Source organism: Cetorhinus maximus, chromosome 18 (genome assembly GCF_964194155.1).
Source record: "Cetorhinus maximus chromosome 18, sCetMax3.hap1.1, whole genome shotgun sequence".
NCBI classification, from domain to species: Eukaryota; Metazoa; Chordata; class Chondrichthyes; order Lamniformes; family Cetorhinidae; genus Cetorhinus; species Cetorhinus maximus.
In genome coordinates, this window is record NC_135896.1 from 67,976,126 (window position 1) to 67,995,570 (window position 19,445).

A 19,445-nucleotide genomic window follows, 5' to 3' on the forward strand; every position below is an offset into this window, starting at 1 on the left:
CTTCTGCAGCTGAGACCATTCAGCAGCAGTTCCATTGACATGCTTGGAGTTGGGCCTACGAAGCATTTCTGCCCACTCAAGCAATGAAAAAGCATGAAATGTGCCACCAACTACTCCAGAACATTTCACCCCTTGGGCGCAGACTGCAAATTAATGTGCGTTTTAGGGGGCAGCAGGATAACTGGACGACTGGGCAAGCTGTAGAATTCCCTTGAGAAAGGTCACCACGGCACAGTCACTGGTGGATGTGATCAGAGCCCCTTGCAATGTCTTTATTAAGGTTTGAATCAGTATCCCTCATGGGTCAAGCTAATAGTGCAGCCTTGCAGTGCCTGGCTCACCAATGGGAGGAGCAACACCCTCAAGATGAAGGTGTGGCTGGGCCCACTGCTCACACAGCTGAAGATCCACAAGTCGTTGCTCAACCCAGGGTCTATAGACGGTGCTTATCATTCCTGCAGATGACGGAGAACCAGTGTCGCCAAAACTGCGCATGTCTAGGAACTGATTGGTCATATGTGCCACCTACTGCCGGATTTGGCGCCACGAGGACATGGAGTGCATCCATTGCTAGTGGCCATAAAAGCGACCATGGGCTCAATTTTTACGCCAGTGGCTCCTTCCTGTGAGAGATTTCGCAAGCCTCCACCCTCAAGTACATCCAGGTCACAGGCACCAACTTCTCCAAGGCACAGATCTTTGTGCATTGTGACGGGGTCAGGCAAGCCAGGAAGCAAGAACGCAGGGATTTGCAGCGATCTCTGGGTTTTCCACAGGTGCACGGTGCCATCGGCTGCACTCACATGGCGCTTAGGTCTCATGGCAATATACAGTCAACTACTTCAACCGCAAGGACTTCCACTTGCTGAGTGTTCAGCTGGTCTGCGGCCACCACAAAGGCATCCTACAGGTCTGCGCACGAGTTCCAACGAGCGTTTATGACTCCTACATCCTAGGCAGGTCTCAGACTCCTGACATCTTCCAGAGTCCACAGAGGCTGCAGGGTCGACTCCTCGGGGACAAGGGCTACAAGGATGAGGCTTATGACGCGCATGCAGCTGCCTCAAACTTCAACAGAGAGATGGTATAATGAGGCTCATGCCGCAGCCCAGACTTTGGTGGAGCAAATGATAGGTATATTGAAAGCGAGGTTCTGGTGCCTCAACAGGTCTGGTGGAGCACTGCAAAACAGTCCCCAGAGGGTGTTGCGCATCATCATAGCTTGCAGCATGTAACACAACCTGGCACTGCAAGAGGTGGGAGGACTTGGCTGAGGAAGAGATGGAAGAGCCTCCAACAAGGACGACGTTGAAGGGATGAGGTTCTCAAAGGCGAGGTGACAGCGATGAGGCCATAACACTGGCCAGGCGAGGCAGGCACGCTAGTGAGGCCCTAATAGCCGCAAAATTTGTGGAGCATGTTGACAAGATGCAGCGAGGTCAGTCCTGACATTCTCACCTTGCAGTTGTGAATGTTTGACTCCTGTGTGGCTGATGGCAGTGCACATACTCTGCAGGATTTGGCGCCACGAGGACATGGAGCACATCTACTGCCCAGGTGCTCAGGCTCATGTCATGGAGGTGCAGCAAACACCCTAATAAATCACAAGATTCCAGGAGGATGATGACGACATGCAGTCAGGACACTCCATAGATCTTCACATTGCCTCTGTGAATGTCTGACTCTTGTCTGGCTGAGGGCAGCTCACTCGCACTCTGTGATCAGGGTCATATCATGACCCTGTGACTGTGAAACTTTAAATGCACCTGATCCTTTGTCAGCCTTCAGCACCTGCCCCATCAGGACCACACCGCCACTGGACACAGATGCTGAAGAGCCAGCCCCAACTCAAAGGTGCTGAGAGCACACAGAGAGAATGATGGAACTCTGTTACGCCTGCCCAAGATATTGTGGCAGCAATGACGAGCACCATCAAGGTGCAGGCATCACTACTGTGTCCAGTGAGTGCGAAGCCAAACCATCACTTTGCTCTGAAGGTTACACATTTCAGAGGAAAGAGGCGTTGGACTGAGACACTTGCCTTTATCTTGTGCAGGAACCAAGGTTTCACATCTGAATGAACGAACACTGCTCATCATAACAAGGAGCCATTCTTGGGAGTTTATTTACAATAGTCAACATTATGATTAACACCTGTGCCCACATTGTGCACCTACATCTTAAACTTGAGGTGTCAGCTGTGGCTCAGTTCATAGCACCCTCGCCTTTGAATCAGAAGGTTGTGGGTTCATGTCCCACTCCCGGAAACCAAGAACTGTGAATGTACTCAAAAGAGTTACAATCTGTGACTGTTGATAACTCGAAAGAGTTACATCTTAAACTTCCTAACCCGGCCGTTACGTCTTGGTGCTCCCCTGGCATCCATAGTGGAGGTGGAGGCAGCCTGCTGACTGGTATGCCTTGTTGTCTGTGATGACTTTGGAGGGCATCCTCTGGAGGGCCAAGATCTGGTGGGCCCTGGCCTGCTTTGGGTATCCGCTGACAGCCAGGTGCACTCTCCTCGGCTTGTGGAGGTGATGGGGTCACAGGAAGGGGGGGATTTGGATTGGCCAGACATTCCCGGGTCACCTGGGTGATGGCCCCAGGGTGTCAAGCTGCTGGTTGGTCCTCCTCCCTATGGGTGGCTGATGGCCCCAGGCTGACTCCATGAGAAGGGGAAGCTGGAGAGAGTTTGAACTGCCCCACACACCTCTCGCGTTGACACTGTTGGAGGTCAACTATTGCATCAGCGATGGAGTTCAGCCCCCATAGCAGTACAGGACCAATGTCCTGGACCAAGGTCCCCATGGTGGCCACCATGCTATCAATGTTGGCCTTGGTGCGTTGGTATGCCGGCGCTTCCAACTCAGACTGAAGGCGGACAGACTCCTCCAACATCCCTTGTAATCTGAGGAGTGCACCCGTTCCTGATGTTCCAGTGATAGTCTTTGCAGCTCCAACAACTGATTGAGGACCGAGTCCAGAGGCTCATCATCTGACTCGGACTCAGAAGATTCCTTGCCTCCAGCAGTCCTCCGAGTGCCAGTGACCTCGGATAGCCTGCCTCTGCTTGCTGTGGAACAGAACGCTTGCTGTGCTCACCAGGTTGCGATCCTGTGGCTGCTCTACATGTAGGTCCCACCGTGGTGTGTTTCGCTGTGCTGGAGGAGGGTGTGCGTGGGCGCCTTGACAGGTCTTCCAATGATGTTGCCCTCAGGGTCCTCATCCGAGGTGCTTTCGGCGCTGGGGTTGGGCTCAAGGTTGCCCGAGGGTGACATGGCAGGTGTACTTAGGAGAGAAGGTGGAGATTATTAGTGCTTGGCAGCCACGTTACACATAGAACAGTGCACTCAGTAGTGTTGAGAGGGGGATAATCTGGTGCAGGATTCTCACATGGATGCTTGCTGCCGACCGCACCTTCGCCACAGGAACGGTCCACATCCTCTCCGGCCAGCTCCAACTCACAACTCTTAAACGGAGTGAGGACCTTGATGTCCAGCACTCCATCCCAGGTCTGGGACCTCTCGCATTGATTGAGCGCTATCTTGCCCTGCATAAAGACAGGTGGGGAGAGTGTGAGCAAGGTGCATGCCAGGCCAAATGAAAAGGATGCCAGGCGTGTGCTTGTGCTGAGTGGAACCACGGATGGGATGAGGAGGTGATCGCCAGAGGAGATGAGGCCTGATGGAGGTGCGAGAGAGAGTGAATAGTGATGCCCCTTGAGCTGACAGTGAGTGTGAGATGCCCGTGAATGTGCGATGGGCTTGTGAGTGGTTAAGTTGAGATTGATGAGATGGTTGACTTGGCCTGGCGGCACAGATGAGACATGCATCCTTTTCAGCACTGAATGGTCTACCTCTTGTGTGCAGCGTTGGCACTGACCACCTCTGCCACCACCTCCCAAGCCGGAGTGGTGAGCTTGATGGGCCTCCTGTGGCCAGAGTGGGGGTTGAGGACATCGCGGTGGGCCTCCATTGCGATCAAAAGGTGCCCCAGGGATGAGTCACTGAATCGGGGGGCTGCACTCTTCTTGGCTTTTGGGGCCATGTGTACACCAGAGCAGTCTTGGGCTGCAAGTATTGAGAATTGTGCGCGAGGCTGCAGTTTAAATATGGCACCCAGAGCGAAGAAGCAGTTAGGTAACAGTGCAGCGGGCAAATCAGAGGCTGACTGCCAGCGATCCGGTGTATTTCCCGTGACTGCATAATTTATGAGGCTGGAAAATCTGCCATTGCGACCGGCAAGTAAAACATCTTTCTTCACACTCGCTACTGAACTTAGGATGGAATAGTGCCTGATTTGTTCTAAGAGCTGAAAAGTGAGATTAAGCCAGATAGTTCTTTCCCTGGCACAGACGTAGGCTGAATGGCCTCCTTTTGTGCTATGGGTTTCTATGATTTTACTTTCAGTATACAATCACTGAATTCGGTGTAGCAGAATTGGGTTACATCCATTAAGATCTACTAGAAAGAAAAATCGTTTTCATGTAGAACCTTTCAAACCCTCAAATGCTCAAAAATACATCAGAGGCAAGGGAATGATTTTGAAACATGGCTATGGTTGCCAAGTAGGTCATGTTTGAAAACTATTCTGACCTCGTTGGGGAGCAGAAGTCAGCATCTTCACCTCCCGAAGGACCTCAGACTTTCCGTGCAGGTCGGGAGTGGGCTGCACATGAGCCATTCTGCATCTCTAAGTTCTTTGGGTCCAGGACAGATCCAGTGTGCCTGCGCTTAAAGGAAAAAAAGGAAAACGGCACGAAAACCTGGGTCAGGTGACTGGGTCAAAACGCCATGAAAGACAGGGGGCGGGGAGAGGCCCCAAAAAGGGGAGAAGGGACCGGAAGATGTCCCAAAAGGAAGTCCCAGGTAAGGTACAGAGACAGGCAACAGAAACAGGTCTCGGTTAAGTGAAGGAAAAAGAGAGGAGTCCAAAGAGAGGCTCCAAACGGGATAAGGACTATGGAGAGTAGATTTCTAAGTGAAGAAGGCAGCTGAAGGTGCTATGGGCTGTTGGGGAAAAGGTACCCCTTTGAAGTAATAGTGCTCTGATCGGCATGACCGATGATCTGAAGTTGTCTCTGCACTGCAATTTGCTGTTCCTGAGTGCATATTCGGGAATCCAGGGGAACGGAATTGTGGAAGGCGAGATTGAAACCCTGCGAGGTGGGCCATTGTTGATGCTATTTGAGTTTGGTAATTGAAGAGGGCTCAAGCGAAGCCCTGAAGATCCCGAGAAGGCAGCCAAAGGTTGGTGACTCCATGTTGAGGCAAAGGGAGCCTTTTGGAGCAATGGTGTTTTGCTTGACACAGCCAAAGAGCTGAAGTTGTGCTTGTGAGTTGGTGCTTGAGTGAGTATTCAGGAATCCAGGGGAACTGAATCTCAGGAGACGAGACTGAAACCCTGCGAGGTGGGCTGTTGTTGAAGCCGTCCAAGTTGGAGTGACCTTTGGAGAGATTTCCAAGGCGAGATCTTCGAAGGTGAAGACAAAATCCCTCATGAGAGAGACAGTTTCAGTGAGATTGGCCGACTGAGTGTTACTGACATCTGGGTGGGTTGTTGAGAAATGTGGAATCTGATTTGGTCGCATGCCATTTATTGTGCAGTGTGGTGTGTTCGACCGCAGTTTGCCTGTTGATTCATATGTACCTCATACTAACCCTGGATGTTAGAATATAAGATATATATTGTAAATTGTTTTATCTTTCTGACCTTGTATAGTAAAGTTTATTTTTGTTTGTTCAAAACCCATTACATCTTGTGGCTTTATTCTATTAGCAAGAGTCTCAAATCTCAAGGTTTGTCTACTTTAAACAAAATGTTATTGGTCCCTAGTCGAATCCTACCAAATACTTGGGGGTCTGGTCAGGGATCATTACAGCCATTTGCACAGAGAAATGGCACAATGAGCAATGTGATCATAGGCCACTTAACCTATTTTGGATATGTCAGCTGAGAAATAAATCCTGGCCAGGAATTCTCCTGCTCTTAGTGGTCCACTGTGTCAGTTCCAGCAATACAATGTCCAGAAATCAAACTGATTCTTTGTTTACACTACAGTTCTGCCATCAGGTTGAAACCCTTGCTTTATTTTAATGTTCTATGTTTTAAGTTTACAATCAGGTGTAACATTTACAACTAACATTTAATGTTAACCTACGCATGGTGAAACAATTATCTGCAGCACCTAAAAACTATTTTACAGCTATCCTTCGTTTAGCACTCCTAGCATGTCTCTGAAAAATGGCATGCTGAATGACAATCACTTGCCTGTAAGAAAGCATGTAATAAAGGTTGGGTTAAGTTTCCAGGCCTGTAATTTTTTTAATTAATACAAAAAAAGGGTTTCAATCTATGTTAGTTAAACACAAACAGATAAATAATAAATGGGGATGGACATTAAATGGCAATAAAAACAAAGTACTGCATGGAGGAGACTGAAGATTAGTTGAGTGAGTCTGTAAAAGACTCGTTGCTATCTGACCCAGTAGCGGTAACCGGAAGTGCTGATGGGGTAGAGCTGATGGAAAGTCAGCTCAAGACTTTACTTGAAAAACTAGTCCATCTTGGTCTCCAACACAAACTTCTGCCTTTCACTGTAGATTGCTTTGTAACATTGAATGTATTTATCCAAGTCACTGGAACTGTGATTTACCATGGGGTCCATATCTTGAATGACAGGCTTCATTTCTTAAGCTAAACTGAATAACTTCCTTAATTTCTTCTGTAATTTCACAAGTTACTTCTGTTTCTTTATTATCTTTATCATCCTCCCCCAAACTTGCTTTCATCTTCTCCAACTCCATTAGATCGTCATTGTGAGATTCCAACAGCTCCTCCATATCACCTGCATCAACTGAGGGAGGCAATGGCATAGTATTTCAGAGATCCAGGGTAATGCTCCGGGGACCTAATTCAAATCCCACCACGGCAGATGGCGAAATTTGAATTCAACAAAAATCTGGAATTAAAAGTCTGATGATGCACACGAAGTCAATGCCGATTGTCGTAAAAGCCCACTCAGTTCACTAATGTCCTTTAAGGGAAGGAAATCTGCCTTCCTTACCTGGTCTGGCTGACATGTGATTCCAGATCCACAGCAATGTGGCCAACTCTTAAAATGCCCTATGGACAAGGGCAATTAGGGATGGACAATAAATACTCCCGGCATCCCATGAACGAATAGAAAAAACTTCATCAAAACTCACGTCATGTGAAAGGTCAGCAATCTCATTTATATTAACTGCACTTTCACTAGGGATAAACCCATGAAAATCATGAACACATTCTGGCCAAATCTTGTGCCAAACTGCATTTAATTGCTGATGGTTGGACTTCATGGCATAATGTTGAAACTCAAACTGTTAGATTATTCTCTCCATCACTTTCTCAAATCAGTTGGGCTTATGCCTTTCTTTAAATAATAAGCCTCAAATATAGAAATGGCATCTTAATCTCGTAGACTGAATTAAAGCCATAGCATTCTTTGGGAGATATTCAACCCTGATGTTATCAGACAAATCAATGAAATTTACAGGATGATCAGGGTATTGTCTAGAAGCGGGAATGCTTTAGGGGCAATGTTCTTAGATCTGCAATAATTTTCAACAGCATGGCAGAAGCAAGCAAACCAATCTTCAAAAATCTTCCTGTCTGCCTTCTTGTTAGAACACCATATAATAGGATTTTTACTGTACTACACAAGCACAGGTTTCAAGCTAATATCTCCCTCAGCAATGGACCTGAGAAGAATTGTTAGCCTATTTTTCACAGGAGCATGTGCTTCTTCTGCAGAAATGCGAGCTCTCTTCAGGAATATTTTTTTAAAGAACTGTCTAATCAACATTGAAGAGTTGACAGGATTAACATCCTCTCTCCTCCAGTAATAGCCTTTAAAGTTGCAGGTATACATCCACGGTACTTGGGTCAGTACTTGCTCCCTCACCAGTAGACTTCAGGTTATCTAAATTTGCCCTCTTCTTGAAACACTCAAAGCAGGCTTAACTTGCTTTAAAAGATTCATTTTAGGCTGCTTCACCCTTTTTTAATTTCAACTTCTCAAAGAGACTCTTTGCTTTCTCCCGAATTACAGCTGTGCTCAAAGGAATTTGCCATTGGGATTGATCTTCAACTTAATTACCAAGTGCTTCATTCTCTCCATCACATGACTGCACAGATGTTATAACCTTGAGGCAAGTGAAGGAGTTACATTTTGACCACTGATCTTTATCTTATCTTTGTTTTTCCTAAAAGAATGCACAGTAGATTCAGCCAAGTTCATGGAATTAGTAATATCAACCACACGATCACCTTCCTCAAGACAACTAAGCACATTACGCTTAACCTCTAAATTAATGGGCTTCCTCTTAGCGACCAAGGGAGTTCAAGTAGACTAAAAACAAAAAGCTACTGCGGATGCTGGAAATCCAAAACAAAAACAGAATTACCTGGAAAAACTCAGCAGGTCTGGCAGCATCGGCAGAGAAGAAATCAGTTAACGTTTCGAGCCTTCATGGCCCTTCAGCAGAACTGAAGCATAGTTAGAAGAAGGGAGAAATATAAACTGGTTTAAGGTGGGTGGGGTGGGGGAGAGAGACATTGAGGGTGTGGTGATTGTGGAGATGAGCAGATAATCAAAAGATGTCACAGACAAAAGGGTCAAAGAGGTGTTGAAGGTGGTGATATTTGTCTAAGAAAAGTGCTAATTAAGAATGGAAGACAGGATATTCAAAGTACAGCTCTAGTGGGGGTGGGGTGGAAAGACTAACAAGGTTTTAGTTTTAGATTTAAAAATAATGGAAATAGGTGGGGAATGAAGAATCTATATAAATTATTGAAAAAAAAGCGGAGGGGGGGGGGGTGAGAAACGACTAGGCACTTTACAGCGTTCCGGGCTGAATATTGAATTCAACAACTCTAGATCTTAAACTCCCTCTACCCCCATCCCCACCCCGTTTCTCACCCCCCACCCCCCCGCTTTTTTTTCCAATAATTTATATAGATTCTTCTTTCCCCACCTATTTCCATTATTTTTAAATCTAAAACTAAAACCTTGTTAGTCTTTCCACCCCACCCCCACTAGAGCTGTACTTTGAATATCCTGTCTTCCATTCTTAATTAGCACTTTTCTTAGACAAATATCACCACCTTCAACACCTCTTTGACCCTTTTGTCTGTGACATCTTTTGATTATCTGCTCATCTCCACAATCACCACACCCTCAATGTCTCCCCCCCCCCCCCAAACCCCACCCACCTTAAACCAGTTTATATTTCTCCCTTCTTCTAACTATGCTTCAGTTCTGCCGAAGGGCCATGAAGGCTCGAAACGTTAACTGATTTCTTCTCCGCCAATGCTGCCAGACCTGCTGAGTTTTTCCAGGTAATTCTGTTTTAGTTCAAGTAGACTGTTGCTTAGACACCATTAGCATTAATTTTATTTAGAGCATTTACACTACAGCACAGTGAGATGCACAATTTTCTATGAATGTTAAATAAAATTTTAAATGAATGAAAATAATTGCACAATCTTCCTTCGAACTAGTGTCTTCGCTGACACAGTATTAGCATTCTTTTTGACTGATGCCTAGCAATGACTGACCAGTTCTAGATGCATGCGTGGTAACAGTGCTAAAAAGTGAAAATGAAGGTCATGGCCGCCAGTGCTAGTCAGGAAAGCTCTCTACTTTTAGAACCACTGTAAAACAAAAACGCGTTCTTAGAATGCACTCTAAAGGGGGAATGTCTGTAATTTTTTTTCTTGTTCCCTTGAGCTTCAATGACTGAGCTGAAAACAAACGAATTGACCCAATGTTCTAAACGTTCAGTGAAACTGAAGGTGGCAATATTAAGTAGTTATGGATAGAAATCCAGGAACAAGGGGAGGCCATTTAGCCCCTCCAGCAAGCTCCGCCAATCAATGAGATGATGCTGATCTGCAGTCTAACACCATTGCCCCATGTCCTTTAAAACTTTTGGTTAATAAAATCAATCTCAGATTTAAAATTAATAATTTATCTAGCATCAATTGCCATTTACAGAAGAGATTTCCAAACTTCTAATCTGTGTGTGAAAAGTAATTTCCTAACTTCACTCCTGAAAAGCCTAGCTCTAATCTTTTGACTACGACCAGAGCCCTGAATTCCTGAACCAGCAGAAAGAGTTTATTTTTGTCTACCTTAACTTGTTCCTATTAATATCTTGTAAACTTCAATCAAATCATCCCTTAATCTTCTAAATTCAATGGAATAAAACCTTGTGTAATTTAACCCTTAGGAGTCCAGGTATCATTCTGGTAAATCCATGCTACATTTCTTCCAAGGCCGATATGCCATTCCTACGGTGTGGTGCCCAGAACTGATCACAGTACCTCGACGTGGCCTAGCCAGAGCTTTGTACAGTTGAAGTATGACTTCTATCCCTTGTATTCCAGTTCTCTAGATGTAAAGGCCAACATTCCATTAGCCTTTTTGCTTATTTTCTGTATCTATTCATGACATTTTAATGATCCATGTACCTGGACCCCAAATCTCTACAGACCTCCACTGTTTCTAGCTTTTCACCATTTAGAAAATATCTTGTTCTATACTTTCTAAGGCTGCTTGATAGCCTCAAACCTTCCACGGGCTCGTGATGTCACAGCTAATGCATTTTCATTGCATGGGCACAAAATTGGAAGATTTTAAACCGGGCAGCTATTGTCCTTTTTACTGTATCTCAGTGCTCAATCTCAGGTTTAAATTTAACAATTGATATAGCATTGATACTGATCTAACATCAATTACTGTTTGCGGAAGTGTTCCAAACTTCTATCACTCTGTGTGTGGAGAACTGATTGCTAATTTCATCCTTGAAAGATCTGGTCCTAATTTTTAAATTATGCTCCCTAGTCCTAGACTCCCCTAAATTAATTGATCATTTACTTCTTTACATCAATGACTATACTTCCAAAGTATTTCATTGACTGTAAAGCATTTTGGCATTTCCTAAGGTCATAAAAAGGATTATAAAAAAACGCAAGTCATTCATTACTGTTTGGGATCTTACTTTATGCAAAATGGTTGCATGGTTGTCTCTAACAGTTACTGCACTCGAATAATTTACAGTATATGAAGTGCTTTGAGACATGATAGACAAATGCAAATCTTTCTTCTTCAGAAGATCAAGATGTAGAATCAGTTTGGGTGGAGCTAAGAAGCAACAAGGGCAACAAACACTGGTGAGTTTTTTATAGGTCAAAGAATAGTAGTAGGCACTGTCTAAATCAGGAAATTAGAGGTGCACGTAATAAGGTTAATGCAGTAATCATGGGGGACTTCAATCCACATAAGATTGGGAAAACCTATTTAACACTAATGCTGTAGAGGATGAATTCCTGGAATGTATACAAGATGGTTTTCTAAAACAGTATGTTGAGGAATCAACCAGAGAATGGGTACTTTAGATCTAGTATTATGCAATGAGAAAAGGCTAATTAATAATTTCTTTGTAAAGGAACCTCCAGGGAAAAGTGACCGTAATATGATAGAATTTTACATTAAGTTTGAAAGTGATGAAGTTCAATCCCAGATTAGGGTCTTAATTTTTTTTAAAAAATGTTATTCGTTCATGGGACGTGGACATGGCTGGCTAGCCCAGCATTTATTGCCATCCCTAATTGGCCTTGTTCAGAGGGCATTTTAGAGTCAACCACATTGTTGTGGGTCTGGAGTCACAATCTAAACAAAGGAAACTACAAAGGTATGAGGGGAAAATTGGCTGTGGTAGACTAAGAAGCTACATTAAAAGGTCCAACAGTAGACAAGTAATACACTGCTTACAACAAATTTACATTCCTTTGAGGCACAAAATCCTAGCAGACAAGGTGATCCAACCATGGATAACAAGTTAGAGATTGTATTAGATCAAAGGAAGAGGCTTAGAAAGTTGCCAAAAAAAGTAGTAAGCCTCGGGATTGAAAGCATTTTTAAAATCAGCAAAGGAGTACCAAGAAACTGAAAGAGAGAACAGAATATGAAAGTAAACTAGCAAGAAACTTAAAAATGGACTGTAAAGACTTTTATCGTATGTAAAAAGGAAAAGATTGGCAAAGACAAATGTGGGCGGGCTACAGACAAATACAGGAGAATTTATAATGGGGAATATGAAAACAGTAGAGAAGTTAAACAAATATTGTGTGTCTGTCTTCATGGCGGAAGATACAAAAATCCTCCCAGGAATACTACAGAACCAAGGGGCTAATGAGAATGAGGAACTGAAAGAAATTAATAGTAAAAAAGTGTACTGGAGAAACTAATGGGACTGAAGGTTGATAAATCAGCTGGACCTGATTATCTACATCCCAGAATGTTGAAAGGTGGCTGTAGAGGTGGATGTGTAGGCGATCATCTTCCAAAATTCTACAGATTCTGGAATGGTTCCTGCAGATTGGAAGGTAGCAAATATAATCCCACCATTTAAGGAAGGAGGGAGAGAGGAAACAGGGAACTGCAGACCTGTTAGCCTGCCAGTAGGAGGGAAATGCTATAATCTATTATAAAGAATGTGATAACCGGACACTTGAAAATAATGGTGGGTTCTAAAGAAAAGTCATACGGACTCGAAACGTTAACTATCTTTCTCTCCACAGATGCTGCCAGACCTGCTGAGTTTTTCCAGCAATTTTTGTTTTTGTTTCAGATTCCCAGCATCCGCAGTATTTTGCTTTTAAATAATGGTGGGATTGGGCAGAATCAACATGGATTTATAAAAAGGAAAGATGTTTGAGAAACCATTGGAGTTTTTTGAGGATTTAACTAGCAGAATAGATAAGTGCGGAGAGGAGGGGGGTGGGGTGGTTAAAGCAGGTCTGGTGTATCTGGATTTTCAGAAGGCTTTTGATAAGGTCCCACACAGGAGGTTAGAAAGCTAAATTAGAAAACATGGTATTAGGGGTAATATACTGCCACTGATTGAGGATATGTTAAAGGACAGAGAAAAAAAAGAGGGTTCATTCATAAATGGTTCATTCTCAGTTTGGCAAGCTGTGACTCGTGGGGTACTGTAAGGATCAATACTTGGGTTCACAATCTCTCTCAATAATTTGCATCTGGGGACCAAATGTAATATTTCCAAGTTTGCTGATGACACAAAACTAGGTGAGAGTGCGAATTGTGAGGAGGATACAAAGAGGTTTCAAAGGAATTCAGACAGGCTAAGTGAGTGGGCAAGAACATGGCAGATGGGGACCTGGATGTCCTTCTTCATAAGTCACTGAAAACTAACATGCAGGTGCAGCAAGCAATTAGGAAGACAAATGGTATGTTGGCCTTCATTGCAAAAGAATTTGAGTACAGGACTAAAGGAATCTTGCTGCAATTGTTAGAGCCTTGGTGAGACCACAGCTGGAGTAGTGTGCACAGTTTTGGTCTCCCTACTCAAGGAAGGATATATTTGCCAGAGAGGGAGTGCAACAAACATTCACCAAACCAATCCTTGGGATGGCAGGATTGTTGTTTGGGGAAACAGGGCCTATATCCTCTAGATTTTTGAAGAATGAGGGGTGATCTCATTCAAGCATATAAAATTCTTACAGGGCTCAACAGGGTAGACGCAGGAAGGATATTTCCCCTGGGGGGCGGGGGGGGGGGGGGGTGTCTAGAACCAGGAGACAGTGTCTCAGAATAAGAGATAGGCCATTGAGGACTGAGATGAAGAGGAATTTCTTCACTCAGGGGGTGGTGAATCTTTGAAATTCTCTACTCAGAAGGCTGTGTAAGCTCCGTGATTGAGTATATTCAAGATAAAGATTGATAGACTTCCAAATACTAAAGATGTCAAGGGATATGAGGATAGTACAGCAAAATGGAATTGAGATAGAAGATCAGCCATGATCTAGTTGAATGGCAGGATAGGCTCAAAAGGCCAAATGGCCTACTCCAGCTCCTATTTCTTATGTTCTGTATTAAATTACCCATTTAACAGAATGATCATCGTAATAGCATCTGCTACATTTTTCCTCCTACAGTGGCTTCTGAACATATGCAGCCTTAAGCTAAAGACTCCATAATCATTTGCAAGAAATTCATTACCTCAGTGACTTGACATTTTCCTGGCTCCCAAGTTAGCTGAGTATTCCTTTAAACCTGCCTAACCCATTTTAAAATAGCTCTTACCCTCGCAGCCCCTCCCACTGCCACTGCTCAGGCTGATGAGCTGCAACTTAGCCTATCAGCAGGCAAGCATGGGAGAGAAACAGCCTGTCATTGGAACAACTCCTCACAGATTATGTCACTTCCACATATGAAGATGACTTTTCTCTCATTGGTCATCCTGTGATTGAATTTTCCCAGCATTTTTGGGGGCTTTCAAGAGAGAATTCGCCCACCACCCCAGTGTATTTTGAACCCTGGTAGTTGCAAAATAATGTCAATACTATTGGAGGAAAAATGTTTCATTTTTATAATTTGGAAACAATGGTACTAAATGTTACCTTGATCAAACTGTCTTTGAATGTTATCTTGATCAGTCCTGTTTCCACTTACACGATACAGTCCTTCAGTGTTCAAACCTAAGAAAATAAGAGCTTGTTATCAAACTATGCAAACAATGGGTTGAAAAAATTAAAATATTCTGAATTATTTGCACTGAATGAAAAAGTTGTTGGAAGATGGGGGAAGGAGGGAAAAGCCGTTTCAAACGGATGAGGGCATGGCAGGTTGGCATGGCATGTGATGGAACCTCCAGGAATATGTCCAGAGTTGGCAACTCTAGTCACATAAAACAAAACTGCTGCAAAGGGCGGTCATGAAGTTGATGTTGACTGACAGTTGTACGTGTGAAATCAGTCAAAGACTTAAGAATAAGGGAATGTGTTCTGGATAATAAATGTGCATCTGCTCTACTTCCTACTAGATAAATAAATTTAGCCATTAAGTGGCAGAGCCACGGTGACTAGGAATGTCCTGTGCTCATTCCACAGTGTGTGCTGAGTTAGCTGATGGAAACCAGGGCAAGAGTAAGGGTATTGCTGTTACATTCCTAATACATGTTCAGAATGCCTAGGCCCCAAGCTCTAGAATTTCCTCACTAAATATTTGCCTCTCTCCTCCTTGAAAAGGTTTCTTAAAACCTACCCTCTTTGATCAAGCTTTTGGTCACCTCTCCTAATATTAATAATTTGCACTTGGGAACAAGTAACTCAGCATCAAACTTTGCAGTGATACCAAACTGCGGATATAGCTAACAGTGAGCAAGAATGCAACATAACATAAACAGCATTATAAAACTTGCAGGCTGGACAGTGAAGTGGTAAAAGAGCTTGAACACAAATTCGAAGTGACGTATTTTGACTGGAAAATAGAAATATCACTTAAACTTTAGAAAAGTAAGAAACTGAATGGGGTAGAAGAGCAAAGGTTTCTAGGAATACAGGTGGGCAAATCTTCAAAAGCATCACAGATCAACAAAGTAATTAAAAATGTTAAAGCGCTGGGATTTATTTCTAGGGAAACAGAAGTCAAAAGTAACGTTATACTCGTATAGGAATCTGGTCAGGCCACACATGAGTATTGTGCACAGTGCTGGTCACTATACAACATAGAGAATTAGATGCACTGGAGAAAGACAAAAAAGATTTACAAGGATGGTGCCAGAAGTGAGATTACAGCTTTCAGAAGGATTGAACAAGTTGGGTTTTATTTTTTTTTTTACTAGAGGGAAGACTGAGAGCTGGCCTGATTGAGATCTTTAAAATTATAAATGGGTTGGATAGAACAGATATGGAGGAAATGTTTTCACTTGTGGGAAAATCTAAAACTAGGGACCACAAACACAAGATAACTATTAATAAATCCAATAGAGAAATAAGGATAAATTTATTTACTCAAGAGCGGTCAGAATGTCGAGCTTGCTACCACAAGTAGTTGAGGCAAATTGCCTGGATGCTTTCAAAAGGAAACTGGATGAGCACGAGAGAAAATGGATTAGATCGATATGCTGAAAGGTTAATTTGAGAGAGATGGGATCAGGGGGGAGTCATAGTATAAACACCAGCACAGACTAGTTTGTCTGAATGGCCTCTTCCTGTACTCTATATTTTATGTAATATAAAAGTTGAAATCAATTCTATGTAAACTGCTCGAGAGAGAATCTGCAAATCATCTTGAAAAAAACTTTAAAAAAGTACAACTCATATCCACGAAATTTGAACTTTAAAAAAAAATGAAATCTCTCTCCCAGTTGCACCTCGCACCTACCCATTAATACCTACACACACAGTGGGACAAATATCCTTCCAGTACTTAAATGTTTCACACAAATTTATGTCCTTCAGTTTGTTCACATGGCTGATACAATTATTACATTTTTGCTCATGTAAAGTGACATACAAATAAAGCATAGCCCTCTGACAGAGCTGTGTCTCCAAGCAAGCAATAAAGCTGAGTGACTCAGCCCTGAAGATTATGACCATGACAATGTGCCTGTATGTAGCTGAATAGTGTGTAAGGTTGCTACTGGGAAAATGCTTCTAGTTCAGTCATAACTTAAATTTATATTAACAGAAATACTTTCAAAAATTAATCTGTCACAATCTCTAGACATTTTACATGGAAGTCTTTCTGGATAGCTAATGTTCAAAAATAAGTATTTTATAGACAGAATGGCAAATTAAAACAAGTGTATTTCATGGTACGCTGCAAATTCACTATTACATTAATGGGACTGACCCTTTGGCATGTCGCCTTTTGTTGTCTGTCAACATCTTCATCAGTAAACCAATCCTACAATACAACTAAGCTATTTGCTATTGTTGTGCGATGTCACATGATTTTTCTACTAAAAATACTTAAAATTCTACTGTCAATTCAAATTTACCTACATAGACTTTTCATTTTTGTACTATTTGCTTTCTATTTCAGGGCAACTGAACTTTACTCCTCTGTTATATTTTATGAGTCTCTCATCATCAATTAAATAAAAAGGAATCAGTTCAAGCAGATAAAGAGAAATAAAAAAGGCAGTACTTTATGTATTGCACATATCAAAAGTAATATTTTTTGGGGTGTTGTCGTGTTGGGTCCAAACATATTGAAAAAAATTACCCTCCATTTGACACCACGAACTGACTTTAGTGACCAGCGTCAGATTTTTTTTTCTTTATTCTTTCATGGGCTGTGGGCATCACTGGTAAGGCCAGCATTTATTGTCCATCCTTAATTGCCCTTGAATTCAGTGGCTTGCTAGGCTATTTCAGAGGGCTGTTAAGAATTGCTGTGGGTCTAGAGTCACATGTAGTCCAGATTTGGAAAGGGTGGCAGATTTCCTTCCCGAAAGGACATTAGTGAACCACATGGGTTTTCACAACAACGGACGATAGTTGTCATGGTTACCATCCCTAAGACTGCCTTTATATTCCCAATTTATTGAATTTAAATTCCACCGGCTGCCATGGTGGAATTTGAACCCAAGTCCCTAGAAAATTAGCCTCGGCCTATGGATTACTAGTCCAATGACATTACCACCACCCCACCGTCTCTCTCGACCCCACCCTCATTTGATGCTGTTGAGCATTTGTTTGCCAAGAAGAAAGCCAAGGGGTCAATGGCTAGCTATCACTTAGAGCAGCTTGCTTCCATCGACTGAGATGTCAATCAAACTGGCAAAATGCCACACAAGTGGGGTGTCATGCCTTTTATTTTGGTATATTGGCTGGGGGGGGGTGGTTGGTGTTGGGGGCTATTAAACAGGGGGCAGGTGTGGAAGAACAGAGATAGATGAGAGCTTACAAAATAGGACCCTTTTCAGTTCTAACAAAGAATAATCCAGTTAATGTAGTTTCTATTATGAGTCACTGATTCTGTGACCTGACAATCTCACACAATCAAAATGGAAAGCAACTGAGGCAGGAATATTCAGGTTTTTAAATCAGGGTGGGGGGTGGTGGGGAGGAGGAGGAGGAAGAGGCAAATTCAATGACAAAACAACTTTTACAACTGATTGAGAGTCATGTGTGTTCAGTATAAACAAGAACTCAAGCAAATACAAACACAAATTAATATTCGGATTATCTCCGAATATGGCTTGACAGGTAGACACGGTGGTCAAGAAGGCATACGGGATACTTTCCTTTATTAACCTTGTCATAGAACGCAAGAGCAGAGAAGTTCTGCTAAGACTGTGTAAAACACTAGTTAAGCCACAGCGAGGTTATGACGTTTATGACGTACAGTGCTGGTCACTGCATTACAGGCAGGATGTGATTACACTAGATAGGGTATAGCAGAGATTTATGAGGATGCTGCCAGGAATGGAAAATTTAGCTATGAGGAAAGATTGGATAGGCAGGGGTTGTTTTCTTTGCAAGGGAAGGCTGAGCAGAGATCTAATTGTGGTGTGCAAATTATGAGGGGCCCAGGTAGGGAGGAGAGGAATGACCTATTTCCCTGTGCAGAAAGGTCAATAACCAGAGGGAATAGTTTAAAGTAATTGGCAAAAGGATTAGAGGCAAGTTGAGGCAAATTTTTTTCCAGCCAGAGGGAGTCTGGAACACACAGTCTGAAAGAATGTTAGGGACAGAAATCCTAGTTGGATTCAAAAAATATTTGGAGATGCACTAATAGTGCCATAACCTACAATGCTACAGACCAAGAGCTGGAAAATGTGATTTTTTCCCCCAAATTGGCACAATGATGGACTGAATGACCCGTGTTGCAAATTTTCTGTGACTCTAGCTCTGTTTTTTCCCCTCCAATTTTTCCAGCAACTTCTCCTTTCTACAATCTTCAGCTAGCCAACAAAAAAAAGAAATTGAAACTGATCAAGGTTGTTGGAATAAACTGGACCAAATATTTACAACTGTAGAGAGGAAACAGACTTGGAGACCATTAATGAAGTGAAATGAAGACAACTTGTATTTACACAGCCTATTTAACAGCGTAAAATCACCCAAGGCATGACAACACAAGGAGGGGGGGAAACAGTTTTCAAGGTAGTGAGGAAAGATTAAACCACGTGGTTCGGGAGAGAGTTCAATAAAGTCATTTCAAAATGGCTGCAGGTTGTGTCATTGATGGAAAAGCACAGAGGGGAAATGCACAAGAGATCAGAGTTGAATGAGCGAAAGTTAAAAGCAAGGTTGTAGGTCGAGAAGAGATTTCTAAGTTACATAAATTGTGGAGGGGCTTATAGTCAATGATAAGGATTTGGAGTAGAATGAACATCAATATTTGTATCAATAATGTCCGCATTGAAAAGGACACTTGCTGCCATAATTCAATTTAGCATGGATGGATGATGTACGTAATACCAAGCAATATAATTCCTTAAATCTTACTAATTCAAAAGATTGTTACCTAGTTACACAAAATATGTGTCCCTGAATACGTTTAATGATTGCTTGAGTTGTGGAAACTACATTCCATATCAACAAGCATTTTCCAGTAAGCAGTGCACCCACTTAATGCATAG

The 19,445-nt window shown here is 42.8% G+C and overlaps 1 protein-coding gene across 2 annotated transcripts in view; it reads right to left on the minus strand.

Annotated features, from left to right (window-relative positions):
• Positions 1 to 19,445, minus strand: part of arhgap5 (Rho GTPase activating protein 5) — an 84,788-nt gene that overhangs the window by 30,567 nt on the left and 34,776 nt on the right. For both annotated transcript variants that reach the window (XR_013579498.1, XM_078562839.1), the window contains one exon: positions 14,470 to 14,547. Coding sequence is in view for 1 of the 2 variants with exons in the window: in XM_078562839.1 (XP_078418965.1) it covers positions 14,470 to 14,547 (78 nt within the window). In the remaining variant the exon portion in view is untranslated. The remainder of the gene's footprint in view (positions 1 to 14,469; positions 14,548 to 19,445) is intronic.